Consider the following 26694-nt stretch of genomic DNA (forward strand, 5'->3'; position numbering starts at 1 on the left):
TCTGCATTAACCGCACCTTTTCACTAGATTGCTAGTTTGCATTGTCGGTCAATGCTACTTTGGTAGCCTACATCAATCATCAGGGTGGAACATGGAGTCTAACCTCCACGTCAGAGGTCACAAGATTTCTGAACTGGGCAGAGGAAAAGGTGCCAATAATTTTGGCAGTTCATATTCCAACTGGAAAGCAGACTTCCTAAGTTGCCAGCATGTAGCCACAGGCAAATGTGCACGCCATACGGTGGTGTTCGAGCAGATCTGCATTTGGTGGGGCACCCTGAATGTCGATTTGATACCCATTGCAATTTCTTTGTTCCAGTCCACTTTGCCTTACCTGTTTACTCATCTAGCTTTTCTGCCCAAGCTTCTAAGGAAGGTCAGGATGGAGGAGATTCCAGTCATCCTGCACTAAACTGGCCTTGGAGAGCTTTGTATGCAGACATATTCGATCACCTGGGAGATGCTCCATGGACTCTCCTGGTCCGCACAGATCTTTCGTAGGTGCCGAAATTCCATCAGAATTTGTATCAACTCAGTTTAACGGCATAGCTTCTAAAGCCATGGTTTTGAGGATGGCAGGGCTGTCAGAGTCAGTCCTTCAAACTATGATTAGGTCACAAAAGCCTTCATCGCTGTATATCAGTCATCACATACTGATGGCCTACTTCGTTGGTGTGAGTTGACTAACGTTACACCTTTTCTATGCCTTTCTTTCCTTCTTACAGTCGGGTCTGGAGTCCAGATTGGTGCCTAGCTTCCTCAAGTTTTAGTTGTCTGCCTTTGCTGGTCAAAACATTTTTTCACAGGATGACGCATGCTAAATCACCGTACCAGCCTCCTCTTCGTGCTTGGGATCTTAACCTAGTTTTAGATGCCCTTCAATCTCCGCATTCAGAGCCTGTTAGGGAGCTCTCCCAGCTGCATCTTTCCTAAAAGGTAGCCTTTCTTATAGTCCTCACCTTTTGTCTGGAGAGTATTGAAGTTGGCGGCTCACTTCTGTCGCCTTCCTTACCTCATTCTACAACAGGACTGGGTAGTTTTGAGGCAGATTTCCTCTTTCCTCCCTAAGGTGGTTTCAGCTTTTCACCTCAACAACAACATAGTCTTTCCTTCCTTTTGCCCTGCTCCTTCTCATCTGATTTGAGGGGGCCTTGCACAGGCTGGATGTCTTCAGGGCCATGCGGAACTATTTAGCAGCCACCCCTCTGTTCAGGTAACCGAACTCTATTTGTTTTACCGAAGCGCCACCGTAGAGGCCTTGCCGTCTCTAAGGCAACTGTTGCCCTTTGGATTAGAATTGCCATTATGAATGCTTATAAGGGCCAGGTTCCCTCTTTCAGTGTTAGAGCACACTCTACCCTACCGATGCAAGCTTCCTGTGCGGTTTGCCACCAGGCTTGGGCCATGCATGTCTGTAAATCAGCTACTTCGTCATTTGTGCATTCCTTTTCTAAGTTTTACAGGGTCAACATCTTTGCTTCATCAGATGCAAATCTGTAGGGGGCAGTTTCTTAAGCGACCACTTGAGCAACGAAGAAAGTTTGGTGATTACAGTATAATATTTTTGTTATTCCCACCCCAGGGACAGCTTTTGGTATCTCATGGTTACTGTGTCCTCCAATGAAGCGACCGAGACATTAAATTGTTTGGTACTCATTGTAAAATGTCTGTCTCATAGTCTTCACTGTGGGACACAGCTCCCACCCTTAGTTACCCGGTCGGGCATACATTTACTTTAGTTTTGCAATTAAATTATTTTAAATTTTCATGCCTTGTTTCTTTTTATGTTTTTCTCACTAAACTGAGAAGCCTGGTGCTGGCGATGTAGTCTGCCAGGCAGGAGACATTTCATTTTGAATGTTATAATAGTGGCAGCCTCTGGGTATCTGCAGACCATCCCATGGTTACTGTATCCCCCAATGAAGACATCAAGAAAGAGATCTTATGGTGAATACCAAAAATCGTAATATTCTCTGCAGCAAATGCCCTGTTTAGACAGAATGAAGTGCTGCCAAGAACGATGATTTTTAAGCAAATTATGAAAATTATTTCACCTGAGAATTATCAGGTGATTTGTAGCACTCTTAGACAGGCTGATAATCAAGAAAAAAAGATTTCCTAGACCGTTTCATTCCTGATAATCCGACAGTGTAACTGCACTCTAAGATCGATATTTAACTATTAAGTGCTTGAACAGAGAGAGAGCGAGTCTGCTTTGTAGTGCCTGTTACTTTGTGCATGAGTATTATGGAGTAAGGAACCACCAGACGTATACCTTATACTTCATTGTTGTTTTCATACTATTTCAGGTCTTTCTGATTGTATCTCCTTTATCTGTTCTTTTCAACTGGAGAGATGAGCTGGAGACATGGGGATATTTCAAGCTGACAGTCATTCATGGAAACCGGAAAGATTTTGAATTAGTACGGCTAAGACAGGGAAAATATGAAATTGCTTTAACTACGTATGAGACACTCCGCCTGTGTCTAGATGAGCTAAACAGGTAAGAGGAGCACAACAACATAATCAAAGGATAGATACTTGGCCTCAGCACTGCCTATTATTGTTTTCATGTTTGCTGTTCAAATTACTGTACAGTGCAAAACTGCACATATATTTATACTCGCATAAATAGATTATCTAACATAAGCCCAATGATTTATTTGGGTGTCTCTTTCCCGGTCTGTCTCTTTCCCGGTCTGTTTCTTTCCCGGTCTGTTTCTCTCCCGGTCTGTCTCTTTCCCGGTCTGTCTCTTTCCCGGTCTGTCTCTTTCCCGGTCTGTCTCTTTCCCGGTCTGTCTCTCTCCCCGATCTGTCTCTCTCCCCGATCTGTCTCTCTCCCCGATCTGTCTCTCTCCCCGATCTGTCTCTCTCCCCGATCTGTCTCTCTCCCCGATCTGTCTCTCTCCCCGATCTGTCTCTCTCCCCGATCTGTCTCTCTCCCCGATCTGTCTCTCTCCCCGATCTGTCTCTCTCCCCGATCTGTCTCTCTCCCCGATCTGTCTCTCTCCCCGATCTGTCTCTCTCCCCGGGCTGTCTCTCTCCCCGGGCTGTCTCTCTCCCCGGGCTGTCTCTCTCCCCGGGCTGTCTCTCTCCCCGGGCTGTCTCTCTCCCCGGGCTGTCTCTCTCCCCGGGCTGTCTCTCTCCCCGGGCTGTCTCTCTCCCCGGGCTGTCTCTCTCCCCGGGCTGTCTCTCTCCCCGGGCTGTCTCTGTCTCTCTCTCTCGGTCTGTCTCTATCTGTCTCACCACCGCCATCTTTTTACCTCACACATAAGCTTCTTATACTAACAGTTTATTTTGTTCCTATAGCAACCACTGACAGTTGCTATTAATAGCCTGCAGTTCCCACCTATTCAGTTTAATGGAGGCAGGATTTTTGAGAGTAACTGTAAAGTGCGGGGTTAATTTTTCCCGTCAAAACATAGTCTATGACAGTGATGGCGAACCTATGGCACGCGTGCCACACTGGGCACGCAGAGCCCTTTGTGTTGGCACGCGCGCTGTCACCACACTGAGCCACGTTGAACTGCCGATGTGATCGCGCCGACAGCTCAACGTGGTGTTTAGCAGAGACATCTCTTCTCCCTCTGACACTCCTCCTCTCCTGGGCCGGAGGCCTGTTGCCTAGGAGACGGAGGAGCGTCACTCAGTAGGCGGCCCCGGTGTCTTGTGGCCGCGCGGTGGAGCTGCTGCTGGATGGTGAGTTTTTTTTTTTTATTTTTAAGCTGTGTGCGGCTGTGCCAAGGTGTGGGGTACCGTGCCAGCACAGGGCAAACAAGGAGCACAGGGCAAACATGGGGCATGGAGAGCACGGGGCAAACATGGGGCATGGAGAGCACGGGGCAAACATGGGGCATGGAGAGCATGGGGCAAACATGGGGCATGGAGAGCACGGGGCAAACATGGGGCATGGAGAGCACGGGGCAAACATGGGAGCACGGGGCATACAGAGCACGGGGCATACAGGGCAAACAGACAGAGCACGGGGCATACGGGGCAAACTTGGGAGCATGGGGCAAACATGGGAGTACGGGGGAAACATGGGGAGCATGGGGCATGGAGAGCACGGGGCATACAGGGCAAACAGAGAGCACGGGGCATACAGGACAAACAGAGCACGGGGCAAACAGAGCACGGGGCATACGGGGCAAACAGACAGAGCACGGGGCAAACATGGGAGCACGGGGCAAACATGGGAGCACGGGGCAAACATGGGAGCACGGGGCAAACATGGGAGCACGGGGCAAACATGGGAGCACGGGGCAAACATGGGAGCACGGGGCAAACATGGGAGCACGGGGCAAACATGGGAGCACGGGGCAAACATGGGAGCACGGGGCAAACATGGGAGCACGGGGCAAACATGGGAGCACGGGGCAAACATGGGAGCACGGGGCAAACATGGGAGCACGGGGCAAACATGGGAGCACGGGGCAAACATGGGGAGCACGGGGCAAACATGGGGAGCACGGGGCAAACATGGGAGCACGGTGCAAACATGGGAGCACGGGGCAAGCATGGGAGCACGGGGCAAGCATGGGGAGCACGGGGCAAACATGGGCGCACGGGGCAAACATGGAGAGCACGGGGCAAACATGGAGAGCACGGGGCAAACATGGAGAGCACGGGGCAAACATGGGAGCACGGGGCAAACATGGGAGCACGGGGCAAACATGGGGAGCACGGGGCAAACATGGGGAGCACGGGGCAAACATGGAGAGCACGGGGCAAACATGGAGAGCACGGGGCAAACATGGAGAGCACGGGGTAAACATGGAGAGCACGGGGCAAACATGGAGAGCACGGAGCAAACATTGAGAGCACGGGGCAAACATGGGAGCACGGGGCAAGCATGGGAGCACGGGGCAAGCATGGGGAGCACGGGGCAAACATGGGCGCACGGGGCAAACATGGAGAGCACGGGGCAAACATGGAGAGCACGGGGCAAACATGGAGAGCACGGGGCAAACATGGGAGCACGGGGCAAACATGGGAGCACGGGGCAAACATGGGGAGCACGGGGCAAACATGGGGAGCACGGGGCAAACATGGAGAGCACGGGGCAAACATGGAGAGCACGGAGCAAACATTGAGAGCACGGGGCAAACATGGAGAGCACGGGGCAAACATGGAGAGCACGGAGCAAACATTGAGCACGGAGCAAACATGGAGAGCACGGGGCATACAGAGCACGGGGCAAACATGGAGAGCACGGAGCAAACCTAGGACGGGGCAAACATGGAGAGCACAGGGCATACAGAGCACGGGCCAAACATGGAGAGCATGGATAAGCCCTAACATGATTTTACAGGATTTTTGGAGTATGTTTGAAATATATGCCCTACTCCAAAAATAATCCCTAGTTACAGTCAGTTCCGGCATTGGGGGGAGTCAAACTGGGCAATTTTTCACGGTACCCACTCTGTTAGGGGCCGCCAGCGTTTCTATTCCAAAGGTAAGACTGCTTAAGGACCTTTGGTGACTTCACAATCATGTGACATGTCACCAAAGATCTCTTAAATGAATGTGAATTGTTGTTCATTGGGGAAAAAAGACATCGGCTAAACCCATTTTTCAAAGCAAAAAATAATGAGCCCCTGTCTTATTTTCAGACAAACACGGTATCAGCTGGTTAAAGGGAGCGCTCAACCCAGCACTATGCTGCTACCTTTACTATTTACCAGACTCAGGCCCATTAACTTAGCAGCAGCAGTGCCAGGTATTGTAGCTCAGTTGTATTCACTTGAATGCAAGAGAGCTGCAGTGATAATCATAACCACTTTACCTGATAAACAATCAATGGTATTTGCATGACACACTTTGGGATCCGGCTAAGATACCATGTTTCGCCGAAAATAAGACGGGGTCTTATATAATTTTTTTTTCTCCGAAAGTTGCTCTGGGGCTTATTTTCAGGGGAAAAACTGCATTTATTCAAATACAATCATGTCATCACATTCTGCAACATCAACATTTTGTGTTACTCCTATTACTGGTCAGATGCACATTTTCTTATCTGATTTGCTACTCTTATGGTGCAGAACCAAAGCAATCCTATAGTGGTGGGTACATACCATATTTATAAAGATTTAAATTACCGGCTTAAATTGATTATTCTCTATGTACTGCTAACTTTAACCCCAAAAGAATGCAGACAACCCTTAAAATAATCATACTTACCAGACCCCAAACAGAGTTGGCAAGTGAATGGGCTCTCACATACAAATCTGCATCACTATCTGGTCCCCCTGCGTTTTACAGCAGATAGATCCCCCTGGTGATTAGTAGCAGTATCACTTGTGCGGAGTGATACTGCTACCCGATCTATTTGTGAGATGCAGCTGCAATGCTGAGGGACCTGACAGCAACGCAGATCTCTGTATGAGAGCCCATCCACCATTGGTAGTTGCTAACTAATTATTTGGGGTCTGTTGAGTTCATTTTTTTAGCTGCTTGGACACTTTGTTATGGAACTGCAACTAGGGCTTATTTTTGGGGAAGGGCTTATATTTTAAGCATACTCAAAAAAAAAAATACTAAGGCATACGAGTATTTACAGGGAAACCGGGTATAAGGAGCTGTTTCACAAGATCCTCACACTGAAGAGCTTTTGGTAACCAGTATATTTCTTTAGTTTTGCCGACGTATTGCCTTCCCCTTGACTTTAATACAATATCCTGGGGATATTCTCTTTTCTTTCTGTCTACAGTATAGCGTGGTCAGCAGTCATTGTCGATGAAGTGCATAAAATTAAAAATCCAAAGGCGAGAGTGACTGAGGTAATGAAATGTTTAAAGTGCAAAACTCGTATTGGACTCACAGGGACTATACTGCAGAATAACATGGAGGAGCTGTGGTGTGTTATGGACTGGTAAGTGTCTTTATGGTTGGGACATCCTATCTTCCTTTGCGTGCCTCCATTTCTACAAATATGTAAGCAATGGGTTCAAAATATGATTTCTTGGGCTGGTTTGACGTATAGGAGTTTTCCAGGACTCGCATATTTCTGGCTTGCATAAAAAGGCCATCAATTTGTCAGTCTGGGACAACCCTTTTAATTATGGAGCCCTAGTAAGGCTAAGCCCAAGTGTACACTATATTCGTACACTATATTTGTACACTTAGCCAAAAGTATATGTCAAGAGTTGTCACCAGATTCCACTATGCACATTGCAAAGATTATTAAATAGATCTCATAGACTTGAAGAAACTGGTATACTTATTTTTAAACTACTTGCCAAAATGATTGCATAATGCTGATCATAAAATGAGGATTTCTAGAGTCTAGCTAGTGTCTTTTAAATGTGGAGACCAAGTAACGCTAAGGCCCCTTTCACACATCAGTTTTTTGCTGTCGGTCACAATCTGTTGGCTCGGCGGATCCGTCGCAGATTGTGGAAAAACTGATGCGATGGATCCGACTGGCTAGTTTTGATACTAAATAATAAATGAAAGCATCCTCAGTTAAAAAAAAAAATGGAATTCGTCGCCGGATTCCGTCATTTGACGGATTATGATGCATCCTGCGTCCATTCTAACAAACGATGGACGGCGTGAAAAAATGGATCCAGCGGAATCAGTTGCGGGATCCATTTTTTTCAAAATTCGACGGATTGTGACTGATGGCAAAAACTGATGTGTGAAAGGGGCCTAAGGCCACATTTGCACTATGTTTGAACACTAAGCCAAAAATGTATGTAAGGAGATGTCAGCAGATTTCGCAATTCAGACTGTAATCACTATTAAATAGATATCCTAGACCTGATTAGGATGGTGTGTCTCCTTCGAAAATCTGTCAGATTTTCTGTATAATTTTCCAGGAAAGTTAATACTCAATCTTCACCCACTTGATCTGATTGACATCTCCTCAGCGTCCTCCTCCCTGCTGCTGAGATCTGTTCACTTTAATCTGCAGCTATTATTCAGGCTGAGTGGGAGGAGACTCAATACACTTGGACTCGTGATCTCTCTCACTTAGGCTGCTTTCACACCACGTTTTTTTTAACATGCGTCATGAACGTTTTTTTAACTCAAAAACGCTTCCAGTGCAAATGCGTTTTCATTTCAATGTATTTGCAATGGATTCGCGTCAACATGCGTTCACATGCGTTTGCGTGCGTTAGGCTGGGGCCACACGGGGATTACTGCGATCCCCTTGCATGAGACTCGGCTCGTGCTGGCAGTACAGCAGAGCCGAGTCTCATGCTTGTGTCCTTGCAACTGAGGTCCGTTCGTGCGAGCAGACCTCAGCTGCGGGGGGCGGGCCGGCACTCAGGAGGGGAGGGAGGGATTTCTCTCCCTCTCTCCTGCGTAGTCAGCTATAGCCATTCTCGCATTGCACTGGCAGTACACCGGTGTACCGCGAGTGCAGTGCGATTTTTCTCTCGCCCCATTCACTTGAATGGGTGCGAGAGAAAGAGTCTCGGATTACAATCGCAGCATGCTGCGATTGTTTTCTCAGTCCGATTAGGGCTGAGAAAATAATCGCCCATGTGTGCTGACACACAGGCTAGAATTGGTCCGAGGGGAATGCGATGTTTTATCGCACTCCACTCGCACCGATTTTCTCGCCGTGTGGCTTAGCCCTTATAGTGAGGATCCAGCGACTTGCAGTTTTTTAACTTTTTTCAAAAATGCTACTTGTAGCGTTTTTGAGCTGCGTCCAAATACTGTTTTTCACTAGATCCTGACTATACTGCACGCAAACGCATGTGAACGCTGGCATGCTGATAGTCAGGATCCTGCTTGCTCTACTGAGCATGCCCAGAAACCAGCCTGGCGTGACCAGTCTCTCTCTCCCCCTCCCTCCTCCCCCTCCCTCTCTTCCCCGCCTAAGAGCGGCAGACGCTCGTAACCAAGGTCAATATCGGGTAACCAAGCAAAGCGCTTTGCTTAGTTACCCAATGTTTACCTTGGTTACGTGTGCAGAGATCAGGCAGCCCGGCTCCTAGCAGCTACGGACGCTCATAACCAAGGTAAATATCGGGTATCCAAGCAAAGCACTTCGCTTAGTTACCCCGATGTTTACCTTGGTGACCAGCGTCTGCAGCTGTCAGATGCTGGCTCCCAGTCTATCACGTTCAGTTTCCCTCACTTACGATCACATGACTTCAATGCCCACCCATAAACTTCAAGTGACAGGATCCTGCAAAATAACACATGCGTTTGCATGTGTTTTTCTTTGTAAAAACAGGATCCACTTTTACAGCAAAAAAAAGTTCATGACGCATGTTAAAAAAACGTAGTGTGAAAGCAGCCTTAGCTGGACTTATGAATGCTGATCATTAAGATTGGCCATCCATGTTTAAAGGGGTTATCCGGCTTATTTTGACTTTTGTTTATTATTTCCCTATTGGGCTACATTGGGGCAGGTAAGTAGATAGTGAGCACTTACCTGCCCTGCTGTCAGCTCCTCTCCCCCGGCTTAGAGTGGTCATGTGACCGCTCCTGCCACGATTTTGCTGCTTCCGGTCATTTCATGTCAACATGGGCAGGACCATGTTGACATGCAAATCTGTGAACAGCATGTTGCCGCCCTGCTGGGCTGTACAGTGCGTGGAGTCCCCGCCCCCCTTCCCTGCACTCTCCCACACATTCCCCCGCATCCCGTACTCTCCCTGCAACCTCCCCCGGCACTGCTGTGGGGTCCGTGAGCTGAGGGGAGAGGCCTGGTGGCGGATGCCTACGATGTCACCGCCAGCACCGGGCCCCTGCTCAGGATCGCATATTCAAATGTATCAGCATCTTTGATGCCGGTACATTTGAAAGCACTGATGAGAGGGAGCGCAGCGCTGCTTCTCATCACTGTCCCGCTGTCTGTGTCTGACAGTTCAGGACAGCGGTGACGTCACTACTGTGCTGATATGTCCAGACCAGACAGCGGGCGAACGTGCAGGAGCAGCGGCAGGGACCGAGGAGGGGTAAGTACGTATTCCCTACATGTGTTCCCGATGTGTGTGTGCGGTGCAGAGACCTATATGTGTGTGTGCGGTGCAGAGACCTATATGTGTGTGTGGGGTGCAGAGCCCTATGTGTGTGTGGGGTGCAGAGCCCTATGTGTGTGTGGGGTGCAGAGCCCTATGTGTGTGTGGGGTGCAGAGCCCTATGTGTGTGTGGGGTGCAGAGCCCTATGTGTGTGCGGTGCAGAGCCCTATGTGTGTGCGGTCCAGAGCCCTATGTGTGTGCGGTGCAGAGCCCGATGTGGTGGGGGGTCAGAGCCAAATGTGTGTGGGTGAGGTGCAGAGCCCTATGTGTGTGTGGTGCAGAGCCTGATGTGGTGGGGGTTGAGAGCCCTATGTGGGCTGTTATTTCCAATGCTAGAGTGATAACAGGTCAGTGCTGGGGCAGAATACTGACAAGGAATGTGTGTGCAGGGGGCGGGCAGGGGCAGGACTGGCAGGGGGCGGGGCTGGACAGTGAGGCCGGGCGGGACAGTGAGGCCGGGCGGTGCCAGCTCTGACTGGGAGGTTTAGCACAGGAAGAGGTCAGTTTACTGGAGCTGAATGTAAACAAAGAGCTGCAGAGAATAAAGGAATAATTAAAGAGGAACAAAAGTTAGAAAACAAAAAATAACAATGTAGGGGTGTTTTATATGACAATACAGCACAGATTAGCTTAACAAAAATTTTTGAGTTTATGTCGGACAACTCCTTTAATCAGTTAGTTTTGATGAAGCTGCCATGCCCCAGCAGCATCTGAGCATTTCCTGCCTTCGCCTCTGATCAGTTTAAAGATCAATAAAAAAGCAAGTAGTGTCCAAACCCTTTAATATTAGGATTACACAGCCATTGTGATTTGTATCCCTAAGCTAAGTTCACACGTTGCATTTTTGCTGCTTTTTTTTCTTCTTCCCATACCAGTCAAAGTTGGTAGATTCTAGAATTGCACTTGCTTGTTTCTTTTTCCTGTCTGAATTGGAAAATTGCAGCATTTTCAAAATCTGTAGCATGTCTATTCTTTTAGTGTTTTTACGGCATTTTTTGCCCCCAGAAAGCAATGAGAGAGTGCAAAAATGCTGCAAAAAATGCAACCATGCGTTCTTGGGGAATGAAACTAACTTTATTAAATGTTCTGCTTGCTCTGTTTCATCAGCATGATATCATCAGTAGAAGACTACGAAACCTGCTGCTATGTAGTCGTCCATATTCATGAGCTGTATATAACCCCACCTCCACCACTGATTGACAGCTTTCTGTCTATGCACAGTGTACACAAACAGCTGTTAATCAGTGGTGTATTATTCAGAGAACTACTAAATCTGCAGCCAATAAAACTGTGATTTTATCAAAACTGCAGCAAGCAACCTAGTGAGTGCTACATTGGAGGAATAGAGGTTTCTGTCTGTACATCATGCTGCCCTCAGATGGGATAGCAAAAACCTGCTGACACATTCCCCTTAAAGCCATTTACCGTAATTTTTTTTTTTTTTTCTTTAGGGCAGTGCCTGGATGTTTAGGTGGCAGAAAAGAATTCATTGAAAAATATTCCCACCCAATAGAACTTGGCCAACGACATAATGCCACGAAGCGAGAACTAGCCACAGGAAGGAAAGTAATGCAGAACCTGACTCTGAAAATGTCAACTTTCTTCCTAAGACGTACCAAGGCTCTTATAAGTAGCCAGTTACCTAAAAAGGAAGATCGGGTTAGTAATCCACTGCTGTATATTATTTAAAGTGTGATGAGTGATTGGAAGAACAGCGTTTGTTTTACAGCACCCGCCTCGTAAATGAGATTTTTAATCTGCAGCATTTCAGCGTTTTTCACCCATTCAAATGAGTGTGGGAATAAACACAAACACATATTTTATGTAGCGTTTTTTTGCTGCCACTATTCCAGTAGTTTCAGCAGAAAAATCTGTTACAAATACTGAACGTGTGTGCATACTGTAGTACAGGGGTAGGGAACTTCCGTCCCGTGGGCCTTATGTCGCCTGCAATGACATTTTATCCGGCCCCTGTGCATATTCCCAGGGACCGCAGTACTCGGCTGGCAGCCGAGGTTGTCTGCTGCTGGTTCTTTAAATCACAATGTGTAGTGAGCATACAATTATGTCTTCAGCACGCTGGAACAGGCTTTGTGTGTGGGGTAAGAGCGAGAAGTGCTGTGCTCCCGTCACACAGAAGAAGAGGAGTAGTAGTAGGTCTACTGGCCTCCCTGCTGTACCTGCCTCCCTACTGTACCTGCCTCCCACTACTTTGAGCCTCCTGTCTCCCGCTGTTGTGTGCCTCCCTGCTGTACCTGCCTTCCACTGATGTATGCCTCCTGCCTCCCTGCTGTACCTTCCTCCCACTGATGTGAGCCTCCTGCCTCCGTGTTGTACCTGCCTCCTGCTGCTGAGCTTTCTGCCTCCCTACTGTACCTGGCTCCCGCTGCTTTGAGCCTCCTGCCTCCCTGCTTTATGTGCCTACGGCTGCTGTGAGCCCTCCACCCAGTGCTGTGTACTGCCCTAGTACTGTGTACGCCCACCAGTGCTGTGTGTCACAAACCCAGTGCTATGCGTCACCAATTCAGTGCTGTGTCCCCACAGTGCTGTCTGTGCCCCCATGGTGATGTCTGTGCTCCCTCAATCCTGTCCATGTCCCCCAGTCCTGCTTGTGCCCCTCTAGTGCTGCTGTCCCACCGGCAGTACTGTCCGTGCCCCCCCCAGTGGTGATCAAGCCCCAGCCCCTCCTGTGATGTGTATATTCCCCCAGCCCCACCTGTGATGCATATATATCCCCAGTACCTCCTGTGATGTATATATATCCTCAGTCCCTATGTGATATATGAATTTTTTGTGGTCCCCGAAGGTTGGTAGAAACTTCCAATAAGTCCCCAGCAGAAAAAAAGGTTCCCCACGACTAGAATGCTCCTTTCCAATCAACTTATTACATTTTTTTATTGTTTATGTTTATAAACAAGATGTAACAAGTGAGTAAGGGTACTTTTCGGAAGTAAACTAGGGGATCTAGTAGAGGATGTAGTACGGCTAACTATATGTATTACATTGTTAATAATTATTAATGATCAGCATTATTCCTAAAGTACAAAACAATCATGTCAAATGTGGTATTATTTACATAATGAATAGAGATGGGTGAACCCACAGATATGGTGATTACAGCAGGTCAGTGCGGATGTCACACTTCTTTTTGGTCTGTTAATTAACTCATGCATATTCACTGCTTCCTCCACCCAACCTCTGACAGTGTCTGTGATTGGTTGTGGAGTGTAAAAATAAATAAATAATTGGAAAAAATGGGTCCTTCGTATATTGATACCCAGCACAGATAAAGCAGACAGCTACAGGCTGCAGCCCCCAGCTGTGTGCATTATCTTGGCTGTGTATCAAAATTCGAGGAACCCCATGCGGCTTTTTTTTTTTTTTGTTCAAATTTTTTAAATAATTTTTAAAAACTGGCGTGCTGTCTCCCCAAATTTGATACCCAGCCAAATTAAAGCGGACAGCTGGCGGCTGGTATTGTCAGGCTGGGGAGGTCCATGGTTATTGCCCCCCATCTCCCTGCCTAAAAATAGCAGCCCACTGCCACCCTGGAATTGTCTCTTCCATTAGATGCGCCATTTCTGTTGCTTTACCCGGCTCATCTCGATTGCCCTAGAGTGGTTGCATTCAGGGTAATATAAGGGGTTAATGATAGCTTTGAATTGTCAAAAAATCACAGCTGTCATCGACCTCGAGGTTAGTAATGGGGAGGGATCTATGAGACACCCCCATTACTAACCATGTGAGTGAATTAAAATAAACACAAAACCAAAAAAAGACCCTCTTTCTCCAATTTATTAACTCCCAAAACACCCATGCAGGTCCGACGTAATCCACACCACGATGTGCCAAAAAATCCTGGCTCTGCCACATCCTGAAGTTGCAGTACATGGTCACATAAGAAAATGTGACCGCTCACTGAGGCATCAGTAATGTCCTAACGGAGCTACAGCTGTGATTAGTGATGTCACAATAGCAATACGCATGTGCTGCCAACAGCGGCAATGGCGGCATGGCACTAAATTTAAATAAAGAAAAGGGGGCAAGCCAGGAGAAGGAATATGCCACTCAACCAAAGTACTAATTTCTGGACCATTTGAGAATGTTTGTTTTTTTGAGCAATCAAGCATCCAATCTAGAAGGTATTATTTTATTCACCATGCTAGCGCCAGTATGGCACTGCCTTTAATTTATATGTGAAAATCCTTCTGGTTGGTTCCCTTTAAGTTTCAATTTTATGAAGGAATGCTTTAAATAAAAACATTAGTAACTACTTATATTACATGAAAACTAAACTTTATCTATCTATCTATCTATCTATCTATCCATCCATCCAATTTTTTTTTATTTGCAGATAGTCTACTGCTCCTTGTCAGAGTTTCAAAAGGCAGTCTACCAATCCGTCCTGGAGACTCCAGATGTCAGCTTGGTTCTTCGAGGAAGTGAACGGTGCAGTTGTAATAGTAGCAAGAGAAGGAGAAATTGTTGTTACAAAGTAAGACATGTATTTTTCAGTCATGATGTATTATATTATTCTGTGTTTGAATTAAAGGGGTTGTAAAGTACTAAGACAAGGCTTTCTTAAATCTACATTCCCCAATGTAAAATAAAAACCCTTTATGCTCACCTCCCATGCAGGCGCCGTTCCAGCAATGTCTGTGCCTTGTATTCCTGAGCTCGTATGATATTGGTGGCAGGGCTCTCATACCATAACAATGTCACATGAGCCCCAGGAGAGTCGGCGCGGACATTGCTAGTATGGGGCCAGTGCTTAAGGTGAGCATAAGGTGTTTATAGTTTACATTGTGAAAAGTATTTAAAGGGAATTTGTCAGCAGGTTTTTGCTATAAAAGCTGATGCCAGCATGCTGCAAGGGTTAGCACAGAAGGTTCAAGGATTCCTGTTTTTTTCACAGTACCTTATCTTTGCTGGGACACGAGTCATGTACAGAGCAGTCCAACATGCCCCCTGCAGAGATTGACACCTCACTGTCAATGTACAATCTGTAGAGAGCCTGGTGTGGGAAGGAACAGCTCCCTGGGCTCAGCTAGATCACTAAAGCTAAAAATACAGATTGTCAGAATGGCTGTAGCCAGTAATCTAAGTGATACACCGTTGGATTCGGGATCTTTTTGCCTACTTCATGCTGCTCTCAGATGAGATAACAAAACCCTGCTGACAGATTACCTTTAAGAAGGGGTTTTCTGAGTACTAATAATAATAGTTAGAATCTCTATTTCTATAGCGCCAACATATTCCGCAGCGCTTTACAATTCAGGGGTTCATATACAAGCAAGTAACAATTATAGAAGATACAATAAATAGATCAAAAGTAAAAACAACCCTGCTCGTAAGAGCTTACAATCTACAATGAAGTGGGGGAGGGGAGGACAAGGTACAGGTGCTTATTTACAACTAGACGTAGGCGCAATGCTATCGCATCGGGAGTGCGGTGGAATAAACATCTGTCTATGCTTAGTGGTGCTGACAGGAGCAGTGGTGAGTGGGGCTGGTGGCATACAGTTCTGGTGAGGGGGTCTGTGGTCTGTGGGCATACAGATCTACTGGGGGGATGGGGGGCATACAGATCTGGTGGGGGGCTAGGGGCATACAGATCTGGTGGGGGGGCTGGAGGCATACAGACCTGGTGGGGGGGCTAGGTGCATACAGATCTGGGGGGGGGGGGCTGGAGGCATACATACAGATCTGATGGGGAGGCTGGAGGCATAGAGATCTGGTGGGGGGGCTGGAGGCATACAGATCTGGTGGGGGGGGCTGGAGGCATACAGATCTGGTGGGGGGGGCTGGAGGCATACAGATCTGGTGGGGGGGGGCTGGAGGCATACAGATCTGGTGGGGGGGGGCTGGAGGCATACAGATCTGGTGGGGGGGCTGGAGGCATACAGATCTGGTGGGGGGGCTGGAGGCATACAGATCTGGTGGGGGGGCTGGGGTCATACAGATCTGGTGGGGGGGGCTGGGGGCATACAGAAATGGTGGGGGGCATACAGATCTGGTAGGGGGGTTTGGGGCATACAGATCTGGTGGGGGGCATACAGATCTGGTGGGGGGCTGGGGGCATACAGATCTAATGGGGGGGTGACTGGGGGCATACAGATCTAGTGGGGGTGGCTAGGGGTATACATATCTGGTGGGGGGGCAGGGGGAATACACATCTGGTGGGGGGGGCTGGGCGCATATAGATCTGGTGGGGGGGCATACACATCTGGTGGGGGGGGCTGGGGGCATACAGATCTGGTGGGGGGGTTGGGGGCATACAGATCTGATGGGGCGGGGCTGGGGGCATATAGTTCTGGTGGGGGGGGCTAGAGGCATACAGTCCTGGGGGGCTAGAGGCATACAGTTCTGGTGAGGGGGCTAGGGGCATACTGATCTGGTGGGGTAGCTGGGGGCATACTGATCTGGTGGGGGGGCTGGGGGCATACTGATCTGGTGGGGGGGCTGGGGGCATACTGATCTGGTGGGGGGGCTGGAGGCATACAGATCTGGTGGGGGGGCTGGGGGCATACTGATCTGGTGGGGGGGCTGGAGGCATACAGATCTGGTGGGGGGGCTGGAGGCATACAGATCTGGTGGCGGGGCTGGAGGCATACAGATCTGGTGTGGGGGGCTGGGAGCATACAGACCTGGTGGGGGGAGGCTGGGGGCATACAGATCTGGTGGAGGGGGGATGGGGTATAAAGATCTGGTTAGGGGGGTGCTGGGAGCATATAGATCTGGTGGGTGGGGGGCTGATGTCCTCTGCAGTAATGAGCACATTGTGCTCCTGCTGGTTCCCTTCTGTCCCCTATTATGCAGTGTCTCACCTGTCCTCCGTGCCCGCAGAGCCTTCAGCTGCAGCACACAGACTCCTCCGTGATAGCAGCCGGTGTACCAAGCGGCCGCTGCAGGTTGATGTCATGGCTTTACTGCAGTTAAATGCTTTACGGCACCACAAAGCATTCAACTGCAGTAAAGGGCTGACAGCAGAAGCGGCGGCCCTGGACAGGTGAGTATACAGCAGTGTGTGTGTTTCTGTGTTCAGAGTATACATGCATGTGTGCTATGTGTGTGTACGTGTTCGGTGTCTGCTATGAGTATCTGCTATGTGTGTATATATGTGTGTCTGCTTTGTGTGTTTATGTGTGTGTATGCGTGCGTGCAGTGAGTACCCAGAAGCCGGAGCATCATTCGAACTGCGGCTGAGCAACGGACAATGCCGCGGTGGATGATGGAATAGGGGAACAGACAAAACTGGTGATTATGCAAGTAGATGACAATTCAGCCATTTCAAAGAAATGGAGGATAGATAAAGGCTGCATAAACCAGTCATCAGCCAATCTTTGTGATGCTTTTGGGTGTGGTGGAGTTTGACAGAGAGTTGTGTTATGTTCTGAGAAGTGGTAGAAGGACTATGGGAATTTAATTTGATTAAGGAGTGTGATAGGCTACGCAAAAATAAGGTGTTTTTAGCGAGCGTCTGTAGCTGAGTTAAGTTGTGGTTCGTCCACTTTTTTGGGGTAGAGCATTCCAAAGGATTGGTGCAGCTCTGGAGTAGCCTTGAAGCCGGGAATGGGAGGTTCTGATTAGTGTGGATGTTAGTCGAAAGTTGTTTGCGGAGCGTAGAGAACAGATAGGGTGATAGACAAAGAGGAGGGTGGAAATGTAGGAGAGCTTTGCAGGTTTGAATTGGATTCTATGATATATGGGCAGCCAGTACAATGACTGGCACACAGCGGAAGCATCCGAGTAACCATTAGCCAGATAGGTGACCCTGGCTGCCTCATTAAGGATGGACTGCAGAGGAGAAAGTCTAGTTAGGGGGAGACCAATTAATAGAGAATTGCAGTAGTCAAGGCGGAAGTGAATAAGGGCCACGGTGAGGGTTTCCTTGGTGACAAAGGGGAGGATTCTAGAGATGTTCTTGAGGTGCAAGCAATAGAAGCTGGCAAGAGATTGTATATATGCGGTGAAGAAACACTGGTGTCAAGTTGAACACCCAGACAGCAAGGCTGCTGCCTAGGAGATATCGTGGTGCCGCACCGAGAGATGTTTAGGAAGGTTAGAAGACAGAGGCAGTAGAAGAAGTTCAGGTTTTGAAAAGTTAAAGCAGACATGATGTTACAAACTGCAGACAGTCACTAGAGTTCTGTAGTATAGCGGGGGAGAGGTCAGGGGATGAGGTGTATAGTTGTGTGTCATCCGCATAAAGATATTACTGGAAGCCAAATTTGCTGATGGTCTGTCTAATTGGGGCAGTGTAGAGAGAGAAAAGAAGAAGGCCAAGGACTGAAGGCCAAGGACTGAACCTTGAGGTACCCCAACAGTGAGAGGAAGAGGAGAAGATGTGGAGCCAGTAAATAATACTCTCAACAAGCGGTCAGAAAGATAGGAATAAAACCAGGAGAGCATGGTGTTCTTTAGGCTGTTTGAAAGGAGCATAGAGCGAAGCAAATGGTGGTCAACAGTGTCAAAGGAGCAGAGAGGTCAAGAAGAATAAGCAGTGGGTGGTCACCATTACGTTTTGCTGTCAAAAGGTCATTGGTCCCCTTGATGAGGGCAGTTTCTGTCGAGTGTGAGGGTCGGAAGCCAGTTTGTAAAGGATCTAGATGAGAGTGAATGGAGAGGTAGCGGGTGAGGCGGGAGTAGACAAGGCACTCCAAGTGTTTGAAGATGAAGGGGAGATTGGAGACTGGTCTGTAGTTGCTTGTGCATGATGGGTCAAGAGAAGGGTTTTTATTTTAATAATGGAGTAATGATAGACTGTTTGAAGGAGGAATGGAAGATACTAGAAGTGCGAGAGAGATTGAAGGTTTTAGAAAGGTGAGTAGTGACAATGGGAGAGAAAGACTGGAGTGGGTGTGAGGAGAAGGGATCAGTAGTGAAAGTGGTAGCATAAGAAGAGAACAGGAGCCTGGAAACTTCTTCTGTGACTGGGTCAAATGTGGAAAGTGAGCCGGATGCGATGTGGGGAGGGATGGGAAACATGACACTTGATGGCTGGTAGCTGATCTTCCAGCGGATGTTTTCTATTTTCTCTGTGAAATAGGAGGCCAGATCATCAGCATGAATGTCTGTGATAGGGGTTCATACTTTGGGACTGAGGAGGAAGTGAAAGGTGTTGAAGAGCTTTTTTGGATTGTTGGAAAGTGAGGAGATCAGGGTGGTGAAGTAGGTCTGCTTGGTGAGGTGAAAGGCAGAGTTGTAGGTTCTTAACATAAATTTATAGTGGATAAAGCTTTCTGGTGTACGAGTTTTCCTCCATAGGCGTTCGGCACTCCTAGAGCATCACTGGAGAAATTGAGTTTGCGATGTGACCCAGAGCTGTTTTACTCTGTGCTTGGAGGTTCTGAGGGTGAGGGCTGATGCTTGGTCTAGGGTACTTCTGAGTGTGTGATTGTAGTGGTCTACAGCCAGATCAGGACAGGAAAGCAAGGAGATGGGGGACAGTGATGAGTATAGAGAGTTTGTAAGTCTATGGCCTGTAGATTTCTGAATGTGTGATAGGTGGGAGTGTGCTGGGGAGGGCGAGGATTTGTGAGCTAGAAGGAGAGGATGTTGTAGGTCAGAGAGGGAGAAGGGTGATTTATCAAAGTGAAAGATTGCGTAAAGGCGGACAAAGACCAGGTCAAGGGTGTTACCATCTTCATGTGTCTCGAAGGATTAGAGCTGTGAGAGACCAAGGGAGGTGGTTAAAGATAGAAGCTGGGATGCAGATGGGGAGGTGGAGCTGTTCATGGGGATGGTAAAGGTTCCTAGGATAAGGGTTGGTAGTTCTGAGGACATGAAGTGTTGCAGCCATACTTAAAAGTTGTCAAGGAACTGGATGGGTGAGACTGGGGAACGGTATATAACTACTACTGTGAGGGAGATGGGATGAAAGAGTCTGATGGTGTGGACCTCGAAAGAAGAGTGATAGTGATGAAGCTGGGGGGATGACCTGGAAGGTGCATTGTGGGGACAGGAGTACGCCGAATCCACCACCATCTCTGTTCTGCGTTCTCAGTGAATGGTAAAAATGTAAGCCGCCATGAGAAATGGCAGCAGGGGAAGCAGTGTCAAAATCCTGAATCCATGTTTCAATGAGGGCCAGCAAATTAAAAGAGTTGTTGAGAGAATTTATGGAAGTAAGGAAGCTTGTTACATACAGACTGTGGATTCCAGAGTGCACAACTAAAAGAGGGAAGTGAGGGTGTATAACTAATGTTAATAAGGTTAGCAGGGTTTCTTTGGGAGGTGGGATAGTAGGTAAAGTTTGCATTCGGTGGACCGGGATTAGGGAAAATATCGCCTGAAAGCATCAGCTTCAGCATCATTATTCTACAATATTTACCGTATATACTGGCGTATAAGACGACTTTTTACCCCCTTAAAATAATGGCTACAGTGGGGGGTCGTCTTATACGCCGGATATACGGGGGGGGTGTGTATATATATATATGTACACTGCAGCGTCCAGGGGACGTGGGGGCAGCAGCTCTGGAGCACAGGGGAACGCTGCGGGCTGCAGCCTTTGATCTCCTGCACCCGCTCATATAATATGCACAGCCGCTGTCCATCTCCAATGGTGCTGAAATCGCACGCAGTGAGGGGCTGGGGCAGCGGTGCATATTATATGAGCCTGCGTCCCAGTGTGATCGCACATGCCCACCCCTGTGTTAGATTTGGCCCCCAGGCTGCTGCTCATTCTAAAATAAAAAAGCTTTACTTACCCCTGCAGCGTTTCTCCCCGTGTCCCTGCTTCCACTGTGATCAGGCAGGCAGAGAGTTCAGCCTGCTGTGCCAATCACATGACCGCACTGAGAACCAGGAAGTTGAAGAACAGAAGCACGGAGCCAGACAGGAGGGAGCTCAGCGCTGGAGGAGATAAGGAAAGAGGGTTTTATTTTACTTTGGGCAGCAGCCTAGGGGCCATATCTGACACAGGGGGACTTGTGCGATCTATATAGGGGCCATGGGCAGCACTATGGGGGCGATATCTAACACAGGGGGACTTGTGCGATCTATAGGGACCATGGGCAGCACTATGGGGGAGATATCTAACACAGGGGGACTTGTGCGATCTATATAGGGGCCATGGGCAGCACTATGGGGGCGATATCTAACACAGGGGGACTTGTGCGATCTATAGGGACCATGGGCAGCACTATGGGGGCGATATATAACACAGGGGGACTTGTGCGATCTATATAGGAGCCATGGGCAGCACTATGGGGGCGATATCTAACACAGGGGGACTTGTGCGATCTATAGGGGCCATGGGCAGCACTATGGGGGCGATATCTAACACAGGGGGACTTGTGCGATCTATAGGGGCCATGGTCAGCAGCATGGGGGCGTTATCTAACACGGGAACGTGTGCAATCCATAGGGGACCATAGGCAGCACAGGGGAACGTGTGCCATCACAAGGGGGCTATATTCAAAATAAGGGGGCCATATCCAGATTAAGGGGGCTAATTTTAGGATGGGGGGCTATGAGGGACATATACCCTATATGATTTGTTAGAGGGACACTGGCATTATAAGATGGACCCCATTTAACATTAAAAAAAAAAATTCTCTTTTCCTTCACCAAATTTGGGGGTGCGTCTTATAATCAGGTGCGTCTTATAAAGCGAAAAATATGGTATATATCATACAGCAGGGGTCGGGAACCTATGGCTCGCGAGCCAGATATGGCTCTTTTGATGGCCGTATCTGGCTCGCAGACAGGGCTCCTACCTGTCTATGGGCAAATGCCGGGGCCCTGGAGAGCCGGGGGGGCCCACTCGGCCTCATCAGTTCTCCTGTCCCTTGGCCGGGGCCCACTCGCCTTTATAGTTCTGCTGCCCCCGGCCGAGTTCCGGGGACCGCAGTCCTCGGCAGCAATCTGCGGCGCCGTCACTTTAAGGCGCGCAGACATCCTGTTTTGAATTTCATCTGTGGGCGGAGCTACCGCCTTCTCAGTCCCACAGATGAAGGAGGCGAGCTTCTGTCCGGCGCTGTGTGGGCCCCCTCTCCACCGTGACCTAATCGGGTAAATGCCCTCCCCGCCTCCCCATTATGGGTTCCGGTGAGCTGCTTCTAACCCCCCAGATGTATGCCCTGCCAATCCCCCCCCCGCCGATGCCGCGGGTGCTGTACCCGCCGAGCCGCGGGTGCAGGCCCCACAGAGCAGCAGAATTGTGTGTATTTGTCTGTATGTAGCAGAGTTGTATGTGTTTGTCTGTATGTAGCAGAGTTGTATGTGTTTGTCTGTATGTAGCAGAGTTGTATGTGTTTGTCTGTATGTAGCAGAGTTGTATGTGTTTGTCTGTATGTAGCAGAGTTGTATGTGTTTGTCTGTATGTAGCAGAGTTGTATGTGTTTGTCTGTATGTAGCAGAGTTGTGTGTGTTTGTCTGTATGTAGCAGAGTTGTGTGTGTTTGTCTGTATGTAGCAGAGTTGTATGTGTTTGTCTGTATGTAGCAGAGTTGTATGTGTTTGTCTGTATGTAGCAGAGTTGTGTGTGTTTGTCTGTTTGTAGCAGAGTTGTGTGTGTTTGTCTGTTTGTAGCAGAGTTGTGTGTGTTTGTCTGTTTGTAGCAGAGTTGTGTGTGTCTGTTTGTAGCAGAGTGTAGTACCATTGTTTCAGTCCAGTTGTGGCTTTATACAGCAGGGAGCAGCATTCCTTGCTGTACTAAGTGAACATTGGCGCGATTGATCTGTCAATGGCCCTTTAAAAACATATTGTACGGCTCTCGCGGAATTAAAATTAACATGTTGCAATCAAAGCAGACTTTTTTTCATTTGGGAGCGGGGTAGTCTTATACAGTGAGTATATCCCAAATTCTATATTTTTAGGGCAGAAGTTGGGGGTCGTCTTATACGCCCAGTCGTCTTATACGCGGCATATACGGTACTTAAAAGAACATGTCCAATTTTGAAAGTTAAATCCTATTATTCACTTTTTAAACATTTACATAGGTCCAAATTTCTGTGATTAATGTAGCTCAGTTTTTCTGATGCAGAATTTCAAAAAACAACTTTTTTTTTCACTCGGTCAGCTCCATACATTGTGAGGTCCATTTGGTGATGATTGCACGCCGAAATAATTCTATAATTTCAGGAGGTGAGAGTTCAATTGCACCAATCTTTCAATAGAGTTTAGTAAGGGGGTGGCTAATTTGTGGACAGTCCACTCCATATAAGTCTTGTGTATTAGAGAAGGAGTCAAGTGAGCAATAGTTGGAAATGCAATTATGCTTACAGGGCAATTCCTGTTTCATAAAGTAATGACATATAGCTAGAACCCCCACTAATATGCAGAAAGTTGGGAAATGATATTTACCAATAAGTGGGGGTCTCGCCAGTTTTAAAGTGAAGGGAATTTTTGGTAAAATGCCATCTGTTTATAAGACTATAATTAGACAATATAGGAATATTACTTTATTCTACAGTGTTTGGTGTGCAAGGAGCACAGAGGATCCCTCTTTGTCAAAAAGTACCCCTTTTTATGATTATGAAATAAATCCTTTGAAATCATATTATGCACTTGTCACCATGGGACATTACAAGACAGGTTTTGGAGGAACTTTAAGCTATTGAATGCTTACTTTGTTATTCTGTAGTTTAGTAGAACATGGTGCCTATATTTTCTTTCCGATTGGACTACCTTGTTGAGGTCTTTAGGTGACACATCATTGACCTGACAGTTTAGATGCCTCCTCGCGTAAGTATCGGGACACAAAGCTTACCCTCCAGTGCACTGGAAACATTACAGTCATGTCTTGGGAAAGACTGTTATAGCGTCTGTTCCTATAATTTGTCTGTTGCACTAATGACTTTGTGATATATGAGGCCTGTTGGTTTTGGCAGGTTGGAATATTACACTCATTCAGGCTTAGCTAAGGAAACATGCAATTATCTGATGTCATTATAACCATTTGAGCACCTTACTAGAAATGTGTCAAACAGTGTGGCCCTGTGTGGGATAAATGGAAGGAGAGCTGAAGTATAAGTGAATGCTCTGTATTATGTCCTTTATTATTAAGGCTGTGGGATGATTTTCATACTCAGGATTCTGATCTGATGGATGGAATATGCCATCCTGCATTATAATTGAAACGTGGATGAAGCAGTGCAAGTGGTGAAATAGTCAGAGATGGAGCGTCATGTACAGAGCTAGTGTGGCGACCTCAGTAACATAAGTGATTGTTTTAAGCATCACCATCTACAGTTTTGTTCAAATATATATCCAGTATGTCCACCCATATCCTGTCCACCGCCATTAACTTGAGAACGGCGGCAGCTATAGGAATAGAAGTGGTGTCTAGGTATAGTAAAGTAGCCATGCGCTACGCAATGAAACCACCTATAGCGCCACCTGGTGAAAAACGGAGTTAGCATTTTTATCTCGAAAACGGAACGAGATAGAGAAAAAAAAGGCAATTACAAAGTTGTAGGCATCATCAATTCAATACGAATCGACACCTTGCATACAGAAATTCTATGATTAGAACGTGTAAAACTCACAAGGCTGCGGACGTGAAGCGATACCTCATGGAGACCTTCCTACAAGTCATTGGGTATGGTGGCTGCGTGGAGTGGCCTCCATGCTCACCTGACCTGACCCCATTGGACTTCTTTCTGTGAGGTCACATCAAACAGTAGGTTTATGCGACCCCTCCACCAACAGTGCAGGACCTACGACAACGTATCACAGATGCTTATGCAAATGTGTCACCTACCATATTGCACAACGTGCAGCAAGATACAGTATGCTGTCCAGAGTCCAGATGTGCATTGCAGCTGACGTTGGCTACTTTGAGCATCAAAGTTAAATGAGCACCATATGCGTGACCAGCATTCAATGTTTTGGGGGTTTCATGGGTTTCATATCAGCAGTTCTGTATGCAAGGTGTCGATTTGTATTTATTGATGATGCCCTACAACTTTGTAGTTCACTTTTTTTTCTCTATCCCATTCCGTTTGGGAGATAAAAATGCTAACTCCGTTGTTTTCCACCAGATGGCGCTATAAGTGGTTTCATTGCATAGCGCATGGCTACTTTACTATACCTAGACACCACTTCTATGCCTATAACTGCCGCCGTTCTCAAGTTAATGGCGGTGGACAGGATATGGGTGGATACACTGTATGTATGTATATTTGTGTGTGTGTGTATATATATATAGAGTTAGGTCCAGAAATATTTGGACAGTGACACAAGTTTTGTTATTTTAGCTGTTTACAAAAACATGTTCAGAAATACAATTATATATATAATATGGGCTGAAAGTGCACACTCCCAGCTGCAATATGAGAGTTTTCACATCCAAATCGGAGAAAGGGACCGTAATGCATAGCCTCCTCTTTTTCAAGGGACCAAAAGTAATTGGACAAGGGACTCTAAGGGCTGCAATTAACTCTGAAGGCATCTCCCTCGTTAACCTGTAATCAATGAAGTAGTTAAAAGGTCTGGGGTTGATTACAGGTGTGTGGTTTTGCATTTGGAAGCTGTTGCTGTGACCAGACAACATGCGGTCTAAGGAACTCTCAATTGAGGTGAAGCAGAACATCCTGAGGCTGAAAAAAAAGAAAAAATCCATGAGAGAGATAGCAGACATGCTTGGAGTAGCAAAATCAACAGTCGGGTACATTCTGAGAAAAAAGGAATTGACTGGTGAGCTTGGGAACTCAAAAAGGCCTGGGCGTCCATGGATGACAACAGTGGTGGATGATCGCCGCATACTTTCTTTGGTGAAGAAGAACCCGTTCACAACATCAACTGAAGTCCAGAACACTCTCAGTGAAGTAGGTGTATCTGTCTCTTAAGGTCCAGTCACACTAAGCAACTTACCAGCGATCCCAACAACGATAGGGATCGCTGGTAAGTTGCTAGGAGGTTGCTGGTGAGCTGTCACACTGCGACGCTCCAGCGATCCCACCAGCAACCTGACCTGGCAGGGATCGCTGGAGCGTGGCTACACGAGTTGCTGGTGAGCTCACCAGCAACCAGTGACCAGCCCCCAGTCTCCTAGTTACAGCACACATCAGGTTAATTAACCCGATGTGTGCTGCAGCTAAATGTGCACAGAGCAGGGAGCAGCGCACACTGCTTAGTGCTGGCTCCTTGCTCTCCTAGTTACAGCACACATCGGGTTAATTACCTGATGTGTGCTGCAGCTACATGTGCACAGAGCAGGAGCCGGCAGCACAGGCAGTGAGAGCGGAGGAGGCTGGTATCAAAGGTAAATATCGGGTAACCAAGGACAGGGCTTCTTGGTTACCCGATGTTTACATTAGTTACCAGCCTCCGCAGAAGCCGGCTCCTGCTCACTGCACATTAGTTGTTGCTGTCTCGCTGTCACACACAGCGATCTGTGCTTCACAGCAGGACAGCAACAACTAAAAAATGGCCCAGGACATTCAGCAACAACCAACGACCTCACAGCAGGGGCCAGGTTGTTGCTGGATGTCACACACCGCAACATCGCTAGCAACGTCACAAAAGTTGTTCGTTACCAGCGATGTTGCTAGCGATGTTGCTTAGTGTGACGGGGCCTTAAGTCAACAGTAAAGAGAAGACTCCATGAAAGTAAATACAAAGGGTTCACATCTAGATGCAAACCATTTATCAATTCCAAAAATAGACAGGCCAGAGTTAAATTTGCTGAAAAACACCTCATGAAGCCAGCTCAGTTCTGGAAAAGTATTCTATGGACAGATGAGACAAAGATCAACCTGTA

General features: G+C 47.5%; 1 protein-coding gene across 1 annotated transcript in view; it reads left to right on the forward strand.

Moving 5' to 3' along the window:
• The window catches only part of ERCC6L2 (ERCC excision repair 6 like 2), a 205570-nt gene that overhangs the window by 73171 nt on the left and 105705 nt on the right, over positions 1-26694 (forward strand). The window contains exons 4-7 of the mRNA XM_075318703.1: positions 2310-2503; positions 6710-6871; positions 11436-11643; positions 14339-14479. Coding sequence (XP_075174818.1) covers positions 2310-2503; positions 6710-6871; positions 11436-11643; positions 14339-14479 — 705 coding nt within the window. The remainder of the gene's footprint in view (positions 1-2309; positions 2504-6709; positions 6872-11435; positions 11644-14338; positions 14480-26694) is intronic.

This window comes from Anomaloglossus baeobatrachus, chromosome 1, assembly GCF_048569485.1.
Source record: "Anomaloglossus baeobatrachus isolate aAnoBae1 chromosome 1, aAnoBae1.hap1, whole genome shotgun sequence".
NCBI classification, from domain to species: Eukaryota; Metazoa; Chordata; class Amphibia; order Anura; family Aromobatidae; genus Anomaloglossus; species Anomaloglossus baeobatrachus.